The sequence below is a fragment of the Lynx canadensis genome, chromosome E3 (assembly GCF_007474595.2).
Source record: "Lynx canadensis isolate LIC74 chromosome E3, mLynCan4.pri.v2, whole genome shotgun sequence".
Classification (NCBI taxonomy): Eukaryota; Metazoa; Chordata; class Mammalia; order Carnivora; family Felidae; genus Lynx; species Lynx canadensis.
In genome coordinates, this window is record NC_044318.1 from 32,497,783 (window position 1) to 32,513,414 (window position 15,632).

Genomic DNA, 15,632 nt, shown 5'->3' on the forward strand with positions numbered 1-15,632 from the left:
CACAACCCTGAGATCAAGACCAGAGCTGAAATCAACAGTTGGACACTTAACAGACTGAGCCACCCACGTGCCCCCGGATTCTGGATTTCTAACTACACTTGTGCTTCCCAGGGAAAAATGGGAGTGTCCAGTAATCTTTCTGCTCGGTAAATCCTAAAAATCGTACAGCTTTCTTAAGGGTCGAGAAGAGCGCAGAAGTCCATCAAAGCGAGGACAAACGTTGAAAAGATAAATGAAAAGGTAAAAATATATGCTAGCCAATAAAATTTTGAGAGTAGGCTGCTTTAGTGCTCCAGGCTATTTTGAGAAGTTTCCAAACACCACATCATTTCATTTTTTCCCCCCTCCCGATTCCTTTAGGTTTACCTTTAGGGAAATTAGAGGGCGCACGTGCGGTCGTTTGGGGGTTAATTCTCACTGATGCTGAATGCCCTGAGTCTTTGCTTGTTCATCAGAGCATTAAATCTGAAAGCTCAGGAGAGCAGTGCAGCCAGGCTGCAACAGTGAAGCTATAAAGTTCTGCATTAAAAATTCATATCGCAGGCTCGCCTCGGAACTCGGCTCTGGCTGAAAGGAGAGCTGACGGGGAAATATGAGACACCCCACTGTCTTTCTGGCAATTGGAGACATTCCTCAACAAACAGCACCTCAGGAAGGGAATGAAAGGGCAAACAGGCCGTGAAGGAAATCAATGAGTTCAATTATCTCGCTCGCTCTTACGCTCCTATAGGAAACTTTTCATTCTTAAGGCTGGTTCCAAAAAGTTTTTTTTTTTTTTTTTTTTTTTTTTTTTACCATATCCCCAAACCAGAGCCCTAGACATCCTTGCTGGTGCCCAGATGTTTGGCACCTCTCTTAATTTGTTTTACGACAGCCCAGAGAGCCCTGAAATTCTCCAAGCCACACGGGGTGAGATGTCTCCTGGAGTCTGAGTCGCCTCGATGCGCGACCGGCAGGGACCACACGCGAACGACTTGCTCTCGCGTCGGGAGATGGGCCTGCGCACATGTGGCATTTAGGTTTCAGCAGAGCTGCTCGGCGGTTATGAACCTCCAGAGGTTAAGGCATCAACAGCTCTGCAATAGTATGTGCTCAGAGCTTTCTGCACCCCACCCCCCTCACCCCCGCCTTAGCAGCGCCCACAGGGTAACTGGCTACGAGTCCCTTAGGACGATGACTCCCACAGCCACAGCGTGCTGACGTGGACCAAGAGGCACAGACACACCGACTCTCATGAGGTCAACACAGATAAAGGATGGGGCCCTTCAGGGCTGGGAAAGACCTCAGGCTGGGGGAACTCGGCCACCATTTTTTCCGACGGGCCAGGCAGGACGCGAGGGGCCTGGTAGGCAACAGTGGTGGTGACCGCGAGCCCCGTTTGCCGAGGGTCCGTGTGAAGACACCACGGCAGGCACTTTCTACGGGCATTACTTCATTCCACTGGTGAGGAAACTTAGGCCCGAGTACAGAAACGGAGCGCCTGAGGCCGGGGCTCTCCTCCTCCTCCTCCCAGAGTGTCTTCCCTGGAGACCACTCCACAAACAGGCTGCAGGGGCCCAGCTGGCACACAGGATAGGGGATCCAGGTTCTGGGAAGCAAGGGGGGGATAAAGTGAAGAGGCCAGAAAGGGAGCAGGCTCCTCAATGCCGCCCGTTGTCATCCAGCCCAATCTGCTCGTTTTACTAGTGAGCACACGGCTAACTGCTGAGGGACGGGACTCTGAGGGGCCACACCGGTGACAAAGCTGGGGCCGGAACCCAGGGTCTCCTGACAACAGGCCTAGCCCCTTCCACCGCCCACTGACCAGAGGAGGCCGGGACGTCTATCAGTGTCACAGAGCAGCAGTCTGGTGGCGAGGCCAGTGCCGCAGGGGCCCTCGGAGCATTCTGGGAGTCCAGACTCTCCCGTCTGGTGATGCCACAGGGAAGCCACCTAAAAATGCGACAGCCACTGGCAGGATAAAGAGGCACAGAAAGACGGAGCGTGTCTGGAGTGTTCTAGTTTTAACCTGCAAGGCAAGGAGGGCAGTGTAATGAATCAGGCTCCCAAACAACAGGGAAATTAACGAGTAACTATCCCACGGCACACCTATTTGATGGAATACTGCACTGCCCGCTTTTAGTTTCTGAAGGATGGTTAATGACACAAAAGAAACACTTAGATGTCAAGTAAAACAAAAAACAAACAACCAACAGCCTAGAGGTGAAAAGTGCCTATCCATCTGATGCCGTCTGTAAAAGACAACAGAATTAATAAACCACGGTCTAGAAAAAAAGACAGGAAGGAATATGCCAAAGCGTTAACAAGTTATCTCTGCATCATGAGATGACGCCTGATGACCTCTATTTTCTAAAACCAGTTAAAATTTTCTAAATTTGGTATAATCCACAGGCAGGACTTTTGTAATTACAAATACCGTGTCATATAAAAGGGGTTGATCTTCCCCGATCTGGGGGCAGTCCGTGGGAAGAAGAATCTCTTGCCTCTCCCAGCCCTCCTGCTTCCCTTCCAAAGGACTGTCGACCGGTCGGCGTGCATCCGATCACATTCTCCTCTGCCACCTGGGGAGCGAGGAGGCACTGGAGGAGGCGTGCTGCGTCATGGTGACCTGCGTGGTCACAGACCTCCCGCAGAGAGCCAGAAATGTGTGGCCCTCGGAGGAATTCCACTAGGGGCAGGAACTGGCGTGTGTTCTCTAGGCTGGGCCTCTGTAAGGCTTCTTCTTGAAGCCCTCTCGTGGTTTAGATGGCTCCCTCTCTCTTCCTAGAAGCCACCAGGTTCCTTAGGTTGTCCTGCCAGAGTGTCCTTGATGTCCATGGTCAGGGTCCAAGCCCTGTGCTACTCAGACCTCATCCACCTGTCGTCAAGGTGAAGGCTCATGCTGATTTAGTACATCGATCAAAGTCTCTCTCTTGATGACGTACCTGTGACCATGCTGACGCGCACATGGTATACAGAGAATAAGATGAGGGTCATCGTTGGGGCGCCTGCGTGGCTCCATTGGTTAAGTGTCCAACTTTGGCTCACGTCGTGATCTCACGGTTCCATGAGTTCGAGCCCCGCGTCAGGCTCTGTGCTGACAGTGTAGAGTCCGCTTTGGAATCTCAGTCTCCCTCTCTCTCTGCCCCTCCCCCACTCTCAAAAATGAAAAAAAGAAAGAAGATGAGGTCCCTCTTCGGAGGCAGTTCAGTTGACATTTGTCAACTTACAGGTGTTCTTACAGGTCATTAGATATACCTTGATGGCCACAAATTGATGGTTTTCTCCAACGGTCCCCAAACCTGTTTCCTTGAGTTTCAAACTGTGAGCTCCTCAAGATTTACCTTTATAGAGAATCAGGAAAACTTCAAGGGTCTCTAAAAACACAACATTTTGAGCCTGGGTGGCTCAGTCGGTTGAGCTTCCAACTTCAGCTCAGGTCATGATCTCACAGTTCATGGGTTCGAGCCCTGCATCAGACCCTGTGCTGACGGCTCAGAGCCTGGAGCCTGTTTCGGATTCTGTGTCTCCCTCTCTCTCTCTGCCCTTCTCTACTCGCACTGTTTCTCAAAAATAAATAAACATTAAAAAAATTTTTTTAAAAATGCACAAAATTTTTATGAATGCCCGCCAAACCCAGATGACAATCGAGGAATAATGCTTTTTCCCTACAATACCGTCTCCAAGGATGCTGTATGAATATGATCACTATCTCTCCATCCATAAACATGTTATATACACACACCACATACGGATCGCCCTCTGTATCGTATATATATGCGTGTTTTAGCGTACAGAGCACAGCGTGTGAGCCCATGTGCGGATCCCATCTGGAACCGCCCGCCCCCTTCACTCTGCCGTTCTGGTAGGTGACACAACGCCTGACATTTTAACACAGGCCTTTAGGAAGATTAGCTGAAGGCGGGAGGCGTAGAGATTGCTGGTTCTCACTGCTGCCACGTAATTTCCAGCTGCATCTGGAGTCCACGGAACAGGTGAAGAATCCTTGGCACTCAGAGGAAATTCTACACGAATTTGAAAACACGAAGCCACCCCCTCCTTCCCGTGCAGCGCCCTGGGCTGGGAAATCTCCAGATCTGGGCTGTGCTGCTTTAGAGATGCTGCTGTTGCTGCAGAAGCCAAGGAAAGCCTTTTAGGGCTCACCCAGGCATCGGATTTTAGGTGTGAAGTGAGATACTTGTACAGGGATGGAAAATCCCAGGAATTCTACAAAATGCACAGTTATACTCTTTGGGAGATAAGCTACAGAAAAAAAAAAAAAGTCCTCAGCTGTTCCCTGCAAGTGTGATTTGGTTGCCTCTAAGGTTGAAGGGACAGGAGGGTTCTTTATTCAAGCCCATCCCCACGAAACCATGAAAGAAGCTGCCTATTTTTAGGGAAATTAATCTAACCAGGATAATTACAGCAACTCGTACTGGAAATTGATGACTCATCAAAAAGACAGGAAATAGAAAATGTTCCGTTCTTAAAGGTACAGCAGAGAGACTCCGTTCAGACACTAAAGTTGGTATTTGCAAATGCAACTGGGGGATGAAGATGTGTCCTACAGGATCATCAAAATACTAGTGTGGTTCTCAGGCTTTGTCGGCTGGGCTCTACCTGGCCCAGGTTTCTAAGTTTTTCATGTGGCAATGTAAAAAAATAAACACGAGAGCGACCAGTCTGGAAGGGCCAATAGGGTGGGGCTTATGGGGAGAGGAGGCTTGAAACTCTCCTGGAAACCTCTCACCTGGCGCTTTCTTAAGAAGGCAGCACCAGAACAGGACTTTGTGGGCCACCATGGCAGTGTGTGAACTGCCCTGGATTCTGAGTGTGCGCAAAAACCACCGCGAAAGAGTCCAGGGCGATCCGTGTGCAGGGAAGGTGTCTACGCCACGGCCACTCACTGGCACACCATCTGCACTTCCTACCTGGGCGTCGTGTCTGGAGCCGCCCCTCGGTCAAATTGCCTCTCGGGGCCTCTGTGCCCCGCTGCTGGGCATTCCCTACCTCTACGATGCGGGGTACGGGCTCCCCTCAACAATTCCATAAAGCCCTAAGCCAGGCTCACTTGGGAAGGTTTCCTTTCTCAGAGCACACTGCGTTTTGTGAGAAAGCACTGGTTACAGACATGCGATAAAGAAAATACTCTCCAATCAACCCAAGTGAAGTTCCCCATAAATATCTCTTTTGTAATATACTAGGTAAGTATGTGTATATACAATGTAGTTCTTTTAAAGAAGCACATAGGAAAGGAATAGAACACGAGTAACCTTAAGAAATGTGCATTTTTTCTGGCAGGAGAGGGTTTGGTAGGTTCAAATTCTCCTAAGACTAACATTAGCTGTTAAAAAAAAAAAAAAAATAGAGCATTTCAGTGTAATCAGGTATTTTCTTTTATCGGAGGCTCAGAGTCACAGACCCCAAGCTGAAGGGGATGGAACAAGCCGTCTGTATGTGTTAGCACCGAAGCTACTTTTGCAACCGGCATTCGGGGGACAGACCAAAGAGGTAGGTGGCCGTGGACTTGCACTTGAGAAAAGAAGAGGAAGAAAAAAAAGGGAATTCCTGCACTGGTGCCCAGGACGCTAGTCTGGGAGGGTAACCCCCTCCTGTGGTGTGAGGTGCCAGCCCAGCCACCAGCCCAGGTGAACAGCTGCGGCAGGCGAGCCAGAAGCGAGGCAGGCTTCTCTCTGGGGCCAGATGCCACGCGCCGAAATGAAGCCCGCCCGCCCGCCCCCACGGCCATCCTGGGAACTGTCTAAAGTCCACACGCTGTGCTTGGCTGCAATCTCCAAGGCAAAGCCGGTCAGGGTGCTACATCTCCATTTGCTAACACAAGTGGGATGAGCTGAGCTGCACCTCTGAGAAAGGAGGGATCTTTTTAACTAAAAAAAAAAAAAAAAAAAAAAAAAAAAGCAGAGAAATAATTCATTTATTTAACCTAGAAACAGTTATAATCTGCAACCCTGCAATCCTCTTACACAACTGTTTTGGCAAACCCCCCTGTGTTCCGACAAATATTAAACTGTGCTTGCCATTTGTCTAAGGAACCTCGCATTAATAAACATGAAGAAGAACACTTTTACCTCCCACTCTCAATGACGGGACAAAACAAAGACCAGCTGTATTCATCAATGGGTCCTTGTTCTGCACATAAAGGCTAATTACATTTTGCTTCAAGCCTACACATGGAAAACTTTACTGCTGCTGTCCCTGACAAAGTCAGCCTGCGCTGTCCCAGCTGACACAGGGCGGTGACCGCACACAATGAACCAGGCTCTCTCGGAACAGCCCTGGTGCCTTCGACCTGCAGGCTTCTTTCCAAAACGGGGGTGAGGGAGGGTCACCCCGGTGACATCCCCCGGTGACGGAAAGGCAGAGGCAACGTGGGCTCTTCAAATCCCATTGGGATTTGGGGCCATTAACGTCAACCTTCCCTGAGGACGGCTAATTTCAGAAACGCACAGCAAGCCCTACCGTGAGCTTGCTGGGCATAGGTTCTTTTTGGCGACAATAGAGCGGCTGATGGCCGGGGCGGGCTGTCACCGCGCTGGGGGCTGCCTGCGCACCTTCCCGTTACCCTGCGCAGCCAGCCGGTCTCTTGACCGCCACTGTGCCCGCCCGTTGCAGGGTGAGGGCAGTGGGAGTGGTGGGCAGCGAGCTCCCCCAAGGACACATGGAGAGTCGTGGACCCCGCGACCCGCTCCGGGTCAGCCTTCTCCAAAGCCCCCACCCACTTCCTGCATTTTCTGTAACAAGTATTTAAGAATCCCTACTGTCACAGAGAGAAAACAAATTGTTGTGAGACATTTTAAGGCCATTTGTGAAAAGACTTGCCCCTGGAGGGCTTATATTCATAGGTATTGATGAAAAGACATGAAGTCTAATGAGATACATGGAGGGTGGGCGTGAGGGCGGGACAAACGTTTCCCAGAAAACAGAAGAGGGGAGGGACGCGGAGGGGGAAGCTTCCATCTACATGGGATCTCCAAGACTGAAGCAACCCCCTGAAAGCTACAAGAAAGTAGTGATTATTAACTCAGTCCATTCTCCACATTTTTTGCGGATTACTGACTCTGGGAACCATGTACAGTAAGTGTTTGGCCCTAGGCTGCCTTTTTGTCAACAGCTAGTCCATTTCTGACTTGGGAAACGACCGAGCCCTGTGGGGGCCTGAGTCCACCCCCTTCCCCTCCCCCGGCCCCACACACACCGCGCCCACCTTGCCCCGTCCCCATGTCCGGCACTTCTGGCTGGCTCCCCAGGTCAGTGTGGCTGCCCTGTGTTTTCATTCCCTTTGCCTCCAGCAGCCCCTGGCTGGAACTCATCTTTCAACCTCAAACCACACGTCACCCCCTTCAGGAAGGCTTCCCTGATTACCCTTTCTTTTTGTTCGAGCTGGGTGGACTTCCCACTGGCCTCTGCGGTGTCTGGCCATGAGAGTCCTGGCACCGGGAAGGGGGGAGGGTGAGGTCAGGGGTCCTCTCAATGCTGCCGCATTGCCTCTGTGGTTTCCCTGCTCCCTGCCCCGGGCTGAGTGCACCGTCCGGTTTCCGTGGACACCCTGACAGCACAGGGCCTGTCACAGCAGTGATCGCACCGGATTGCAATGGCTCCCCACCCCCACCCCGCTGAGCCTTCTTTCTCAGGGCTTCCAGAGCCCAGCTAAGTGCCAAGCACAGAAGAGGCCTCCAGGAATGTCTGCTGCGCCGACGAGTGGATCTATTCTGAGTCGTGCCCATCACGAGAGTTAGGCTTTTTCTCTCCACGCACAGCCGTATATGCCACACCTCTGGCTCCCTTCTCATCACTGGAGAAGGTGAGAATTTCCTGCTCGGATCCCGGGAGGGGACGCACCCCAAGAGTGCCCACGGCCCCATAAGCAGTTTTTAACAATAGCCATAGTCCCAAAGCAAAGCATTTTTACACGACAGAATAAGCAACTCTCATACTTTTTGAATCTACGTTCCGCTTTCTGTAGTTTGGTGAAAATGAGCAAGTAACGCATAGATTTTCATTTATATGGGGAAAACACCTTTTTGGCCTTAAGACATGCGGATACAAAGAGAAAGAGTCTAGAGACGTTTCTCACTGAGCCCACACCAGTTACAACCACACCGTTTCTCGTCAGATGCCAGTAGGGTTGGAGCCTAGGAGAGGTCTAGGGCCTCTGAGGCTCCCCCCAGTGACCTTGCTGATTCAGGGGACCCAAGATTTAATGTTCTTACCTATAAAATGACAGAGCGGGCTGCTAAGGAAAAGCCCAGGAGTCAATGCACCTGTGAACAGTAACTAGAAAAACACTTTAGACTGAAAATCGTCCTCGTCATCTTAAGAGGTACCTCTGACCCTGTTCTAGGGAGCCGATTCCCCTGACAGCAGGGCCCTGTCCTTGGATAACTGGCGGTTCTGGGTGAGAGAAGCGAGTCCTTCCCCAGCGTCAGCCCGGCCTCTAGCAAGGTCAGACAGGGTGGGGACAGACAATGAGAGACACTGCCTCTCTGGCCTGTCTCCCAGTTGCCCCCCAGGCCGCCATATTCTCAACCAAAGAAATGGAAACCTGTGAGCAGGGGACATTTAAGTCCTTCCTACAGGGCTGTTTTCTGCCGCGTCGCTTCCTCAACCCCGAAAACGAACCGATTAAATGGACGCACGTTTTCTACGTGGCCTTTAGAAGCCCAGTAAAAAATTATGAATGTAAACCAGGGGCCAGTACTTAGCAATCATGTGACAAGTGGCATTATCTGCTGTCATTTCTGAACAGTTTCGGTAGACGCTATGTGTCACCAGGCCGTTTCTCTCCCCTAAGTAGGTGGACGTTCGTGACTAACAGCATCTCCCCAGCGTGCCCCGCGAGGACACGGTAGGAGACATCGGCTTCTGAAAGTCAAGCTTTTGTAACACTCTCAGAGCAGTGGCTTTCAAAAGAAAATTCTGATTGAGATCCACTGGAAGAACTACATTCTACACTGTGGCCCAGTAACTGTACGTTTACATTTTTACAGTTAGACACACGATTAACCCAAAAGGGTCACAAAACAATACCCGACTTTCCTATGTGCCATGAGCCATGATATTTTCGACTCTATTCTGTTGTTTTGTTTTCTACTGAATTTTACTGCCCAACTGGCTGGTCGCCACTCACTAAATGGATTTCACCACTGTGACACCCAGTTTCAAAAACGCTAGCTTAGAGGCGCTCAGAGACTGGTTGTACGAGCTTTTACATGTGTAGTAATGCAAACTTTGGTTAATTATAGAAACACAAGATGTATCTATGTCTTCCAGAAAGAGGTGTGGTTTGCTAAAAATAAAATATTGAAAACTAGTGAAATAAATAGATCACCACCGAAGTCACTATGAATTTTGTCAGTGAGTAAACTGATGTTAATAAGAAGGCATGGGCCAGAGGACCAGAAGGAACTATTTTAGAAAGGAAATGCTATAAACCGAGGACTGTATCAGATGGAACAGATACCGACTGACCTCTGTATCAGATGAAAATATTGTAACTTATAAAACTGGAATTTACTGAGAAAAACAACTACTGTTCTACTTAGTAGATAAGGTCCAGACAGAAAGGATAGAAAAACAAAGATGGTGGACTGGCAGAGTAGGGAAGCCGGACGCGGATACCAGGGAACATCAGGGTGACAGCAGTTGAAACGGCTTCTGCGGAGCTTACATCTAGGGGGGTGAAGGGGAGACGGCTCTGCACGTTTGCCACATCCCGTCGACAGCGACGCCCGGGGTTGGAGAAGTTAATACCAGAGCCTCCGGGTCTCAAAGTGAAATCTCAACTAGCTATCCCACCCCTTAGAGCCAGCTCGTTCTACCTCACCTGAAGCCACACTTTAGCACACTGACAGGAGAGGGAACGTCCACGGGGATTAGATATGCCAACAGGCCGAGTCGCCGAGACTGAGGAAGGTATTTAGTCTTTGTGCAGGAATTCTGGGCTCATGATCAAAGTTGGTTTTGAGCACCAGGCCTGGGTAGGTGGGCGCTCACAGTCTGGAGCTACTAACTCACACAGAGCAAAGGCAAAGGGCCCACCGAGAGAGGCCCCGTGAGCAGCAGGCCCAGCAGCAACCTTGAAGGCCAAGGGCGAGTGTGATGGGACAGAGGGACGCCCTATGCAAAACAGGAGCCTCGGAGGGGGTGCACTATTCAGAGCCCCTGCCCGCTACCCAGAAGGCCCGCTGTGGGAGCACAGCAGGAGGACACGGGTCTCTAAGGGAGACAGGAGGACCCTCCCAGGACAGGAGAAGGTGAACCAACGCCTTGCCTGGTGCCGCCTGTCTGGACTTCGGCAGAGGAGAGCGTGGCTAGGGACAACCTCTGTTGCTTCTCCACCTCTCTTGACTATTCCTTCTTTTCTGGTGTTCTGCAGGGAGAGCGGGCTGGAACAGGTGTCCCTGTGGCAGATCACACACTTCCTTCCGCCACAGCCACCTGTGACATACCTGCCCAAATGCATGCATTCCCGACGTATACACAGACGTGTCTACGTGTATACATTCCCGACGTGTGCACAGAGATGCCCGGTATCCTAAGGTAGGAGTTGAATAAATACATCCGTGTGGGAGCCAAGGACCCAGACATGGGGAAAGGTGACGTGATTTGCACAGACCAAGCTCCACAAAACGTCTCCTGTATCACATCTTCTGTAAGTTGCCTTTTCCCCAAGTTTTCTTAGAAAAAGGCACATGTTGAGGAGGCTTCACATTAATTAAAGACAAAAGTTTCAGCGTTCTGAGAGCACCAGAGATTACGGTCACATCGTGGGGAGTAAACTGATGCCAGGAGCTCACGGGGGTGCTGCTGCGTTCCTCACGGCGGCTCTGAGGCCAAGCACCTCCTGAATCCCGTACCGCTTGGCAAAAGCTGACAGACAGGAGGGCAGAGCCGGGGGAATTTTCTATGGATTAGCAAAATACAGGTGACACCTGACCGAAAGCATGCAGACAGAGGAAGTCAGGCAGAGACTTACTTGGCAGTAATTTCTTCATCGTATTTGGTTTTCAGGTCAAATAATTCTGTTCGGGTTTTTTCCAGGGCTGAAAGGCAGAGGACACAAAGCCGTAATGTAAGATGCCAGTTGTCCGAATTAAATTAAAAAAGCGAAAATATACAAGCAATATATTCTCATCTGAGGAGTCGAAGATAATGCAAATGCACAGAAGTTCCAAAAACCCCCTTTCTTTTCCATTTCATCCACACACCTCCTGGGAGAGAACGCCGGTTACTGGCTCGGTGTACAGATTTCCTGCCTTTATGTGTATTTTATTGCTTAAAAAAATATTTCCATACATAACCGCATATATACATATTTTCACCTCTGCATAAATAGGATGCTACAAATATATTCTGAGACTTGTTCTGTTCCTTTAGCAGAAAGGCATGAAAAACTCTCCAGGTCAGGACATAGGCAGTAACAATTAGCTTTCGTACAGAGCTTGCCAAATGCCCGGCACCTCAGGACCCACAGAAGCGAAGGTTCTGGGGTAAGGATACTTAGATACTCCAAAACAGGCCACTCCCACCCAGCTGGCTCCCCCCGCAGAGGCAATTTACATTCCCATCAATACCGCGAGTGTAGCAATGGTGCCTCTACGCTCACCAACACCGGATATTATCAATTAAAAAAAATTCTTTTGACAGTCTGACGGGCAAAACGATCTTTCCCTGATTTAATGAGCATCTCCCTGCCTGGGAAGAATGGTTAACTTTTTTTTTTTTTTCATATGTGTACTGGCCACGTGCATTTTTTCCGCAAACCGCCTGTTTGCGTCTCTAGCCCCTGCTTTTATTGGATTGTTTATCTCTTTTTCCTGATGTGTTACTGGTTTTTAGGAGGTCTCCAGATTTGGGGGGGGTTATTATTCACGTGTCTGTAAATGTGCTGTGACTACACAGCACAGCACTCCGTCGGGTGGTTTTCACTTGGATTCTGAGGTCGTCCAATATTTTTGCCCCCACGTTTCAATTCATTATATCGTGCGGTTTCCCTTTCAGAAAAAAAAAAAAAAGGAAAAAAGAAAGAGAAGAAAAAAGAAGTGTAAAGAAACGATAAAAACTGTTAGCACACCCTTTTTTTGGTGTCTTAAATTTGAAAGGTCTGCCATGAGTGTTCTTAATTTCGCTCAGGGTGGAAATAAGTGGTTGGTTTTTTGTTTTTTTTTTTTTCTTTCCTATTATTGTTCCAAATGAAATGTCAGTCCCTGACAGTTTGGTGATTTAGATGTGTTTGTTGGAAAAGGCGCAGGAAAGAAAGGATGGCTTGTGGAAGGATGAAAATGGAATTCAGATCCTCCCGCTTCCGACACCAACAACTCGGGGTGGGCGGCTAATGAAGGGAAGGCGGAGGCGCTGGGGGCTCCGAGGAGTCACTGCTTCGGGGCAACCGGGAGACGGCCCGGAGCGCCCCCTAACTTCGGCCTGCCCTGGACAGACTTTATTAGGATGACGGACAGCACACCTGTCTGCAGAGTCTGGACTTTGTGCTCCGCTTCCTCCAGCTTTGAGGTGGTGGACATCTGTGTCTCCTGCAGCTTTCTGGAAAGGAAGAGAACAAAGCCAAGCTGGTCATCTCGTTTCCCAACGTGAAGGTCTCGTGTGCTCTGCAGCTCGGTGACCGGCAGCTGGCGAGAGGCACACAATCGGCGGCCGCTGACGGTGGGCGTGCGCCCGCTCCCTGATCTTTAGCGCCCCGACTCTGCACCCACGTAGGACCGAACGTGCAGGGTGCATCCTGACGTGTGCTAACTGACGCAGCCGGTTATCTTAAATGTGACTTGTTCTTCAAATGCCAGATATTAAAAACAAAAAAAAAAAACAAACAAAAAAAACCCAACCATCATCACGAACTCATTGTTTTCTGAAGTTACCCAAGAAGAATGATACATTTACATTTTGCTGACACAATGAAGGAATTTGTTGGGATAAAGGATGTGCTAATAGATGTGACAGCTGTTCCATGTCTGTTATAATGGAATGCAGATGTGACCGTAATACCTAATGGGTGGTTCTCAATGTCTGAACCCAACATCCCCAGATTTACATTTCCCCTGATCTCCAAATGAATTCCCTGGTCAATAAATAGCATTCCTTTCTCCTCATCTGCAGAGGATGTCTAAAAATAAGTTTATTATTTTTACATCATATGAATAGAACACATGCGCTCATACTAACGAACCTGGGAATATAGAAAAGTAGAAATTACAGCGTAAAAAAAAAAAAAAAAAATCACCCAAATCTCCATCACCTATGGAAAAAGCCTGCTCGTGTTTTTCGCATATTCTAATGATAAAACTAATAGCGGCTCCAAGTTAAAAAAAACAAACAAAAACAAAACACATGCACAAATATAGACACTCCGATGTAATATACGAGGGCGTAACATACACTCCCCGCCCCTTTGAACACAAAAGGGATCACAGCACACCGGGCATTCTTGCTCTTCTCCTCATTTCCACACTCTGGAAACATTCTTCCTCATTCTTATTAAATAATTAACGTAACCAGCCTCTGTGGACACTTAGCTTGTTTATCGCCTCTTTCTACTAAACAGTTCTGCAGTGATCATTATGTAGATATTGCCGTGTAATTCTGAGACGGAATCTGTCGGATGAAATGCTAACAGAGGATGTATATGGTCACAGAGTAGATGCAATGTGTTGTTGTTGTTCTGATGTTGAGAAACTTCCCCTCCCAAAAAACCTCACTAACTTAAACTCTTGCTAACAATACATGTTTGTTTTCCTGTGCCAACACTGGATAAAATTAAGCCTAATTTTCCTGCTGAGTAAAGCCGAGCATTTCTCTTTGTATGAACTATCTGTACATCTCCTTGGTCCACTTTGTAGCACTCAATTTTCCCTATTAATTTCTAAGAGCTCTTATGTGGTGCAAAAATTTCTTCCCAGTTTTTTTATTTTTATTTTTATTTCTTTTCTTCCCAGTTTTTTGATGCTTTTAAAATGTTTATTGTGAGGGGAGCCTGGGTGGTTCAGTGGGATCAGTGTCCGACTTCAGCTCAGGTCATGATCTCACGGTTCGTGGGTTCGAGCCCCGCGTCGGGCTCTGTGCTGACAGCTCAGAGCCTGGAGCCTGCTTCCGAGCCTGTGTCTCCCCTCTCTCTGCCCCTCCCCTGCTCGCGCTCTGTCTTTCTCTCTCTCTCAAAAGTAAATAAACATTAAAAAAAAGAAAAAAAAATGTTTATCATTTATTTTTTTAAAAATTCGGTTTTCGGGGTGCCTGGGTGGCGCAGTCGGTTAAGCGTCCGACTTCAGCCAGGTCACGATCTCGCGGTCCGTGGGTTCGAGCCCCGCGTCAGGCTCTGGGCTGATGGCTTGGAGCCTGGAGCCTGTTTCCGATTCTGTGTCTCTCTCTCTCTCTCGGCCCCTCCCCCGTTCATGCTCTGTCTCTCTCTGTCCCAAAAATAAATAAAAAACGTTGAAAAAAAAAATTAAAAAAAAATAAATAAATAAAAATTCGGTTTTCAATTAGAAATACCTACTCCAAAGTTACTAAAACCAAAATACTGCCTAAGTTTTCTTCCAGTATGTCCATGATTTAATGATTGATATTTAAACCCGAGAGCCATTTCAATTTCTTGGTTGTAAAGAATGAGATGGAAAAAAAAAAAATCTGTTTTCATCCTCCACCCTGAGTGGTCAGCCCGTCGCTTCCAACTTTAAATATAACTCATCCTTTCACCTAGTTTGAAAAGTCAACTTAGTAATATCAAATTCCCGGATGAATTTACTTCCACAATTTTCTAACTTTGCTCTGTGCAGCTGTAATCACACTGCATGTGATTCTGTATCACGCATTTTTCACTCCATATCTTGCTGGATGCGCTTGCGTTTCTGGTCTTAATGCAAATTCTACATGACTATTATTGCAAGGGCTGCATACTGTTCCAGTTGGGGGTGGCCCATCTTTACCCCCCATGTCTCTTTGGCAGAGGGCATTTTGACTGCTCGCACCCTGCCCCCACACCCCAGTATCAGTAACATGGTAAGAAACTGCTGTGGCCATAAAGTGCTCTCCTGGGAAGCACATTTAGGCTGGGTCAAGAATCTGCTCATCTTGGGGCGCCTGGGTGCCTCAGTGGGTTAAGCATCTGAGTCTTCATTTTGGCTCAGGTCATGATCTTTTTGTGGAAAAGCTCTGGGCGAGGCAGGCCACCAGAAATCCAACGCCCACAGTAGATGGATGGTGCACTAACATATTTTACTGATATCAGCTGCTCGATATATGAAGCACTGTGAGGTAAAGAAAAGGAGGCAAAAAAAAAAAAAAAAAAGCAAGCAACCAACCAACCGAACAAAACCCCAAGATTTGTGGGTGATGTCAAATATCCAAATTCTTTTCAGAAGGTGTCAGGCGTTGAGCCTGCATCCAAGGGCTTCCCACAGAGGGTGAACCGTCATTCCCTGTCATCTCACTTTCTGCTCAATCCCTGGCCCCAGGTGACCCCAACGGACATACTGTGGCCCCTTAACTACCTGACGCCATCCACCTGTTGGGAAAGACCAACGACTGTCACTCAAGGTAATCTGACAGATCATAGAGTAAGGGACGCCTTTATCCTTCAAACAAAATTCTGCTGAGAGCCCCACAGAACTGCGCTGGTCTCACAG

General features: G+C 48.6%; 1 protein-coding gene across 14 annotated transcripts in view; it reads right to left on the reverse strand.

Annotated features, from left to right (window-relative positions):
* CUX1 (cut like homeobox 1) overlaps positions 1-15,632 on the reverse strand; it is a 377,703-nt gene that overhangs the window by 129,817 nt on the left and 232,254 nt on the right. For all 14 annotated transcript variants that reach the window (XM_032591662.1, XM_030300237.1, XM_030300236.1 and 11 more), the window contains 2 exons: positions 12,464-12,540; positions 10,976-11,042 (listed from right to left, as the gene is read on the reverse strand). In XM_032591662.1, the coding sequence (XP_032447553.1) occupies positions 10,976-11,042; positions 12,464-12,540 (144 nt within the window). The remainder of the gene's footprint in view (positions 1-10,975; positions 11,043-12,463; positions 12,541-15,632) is intronic.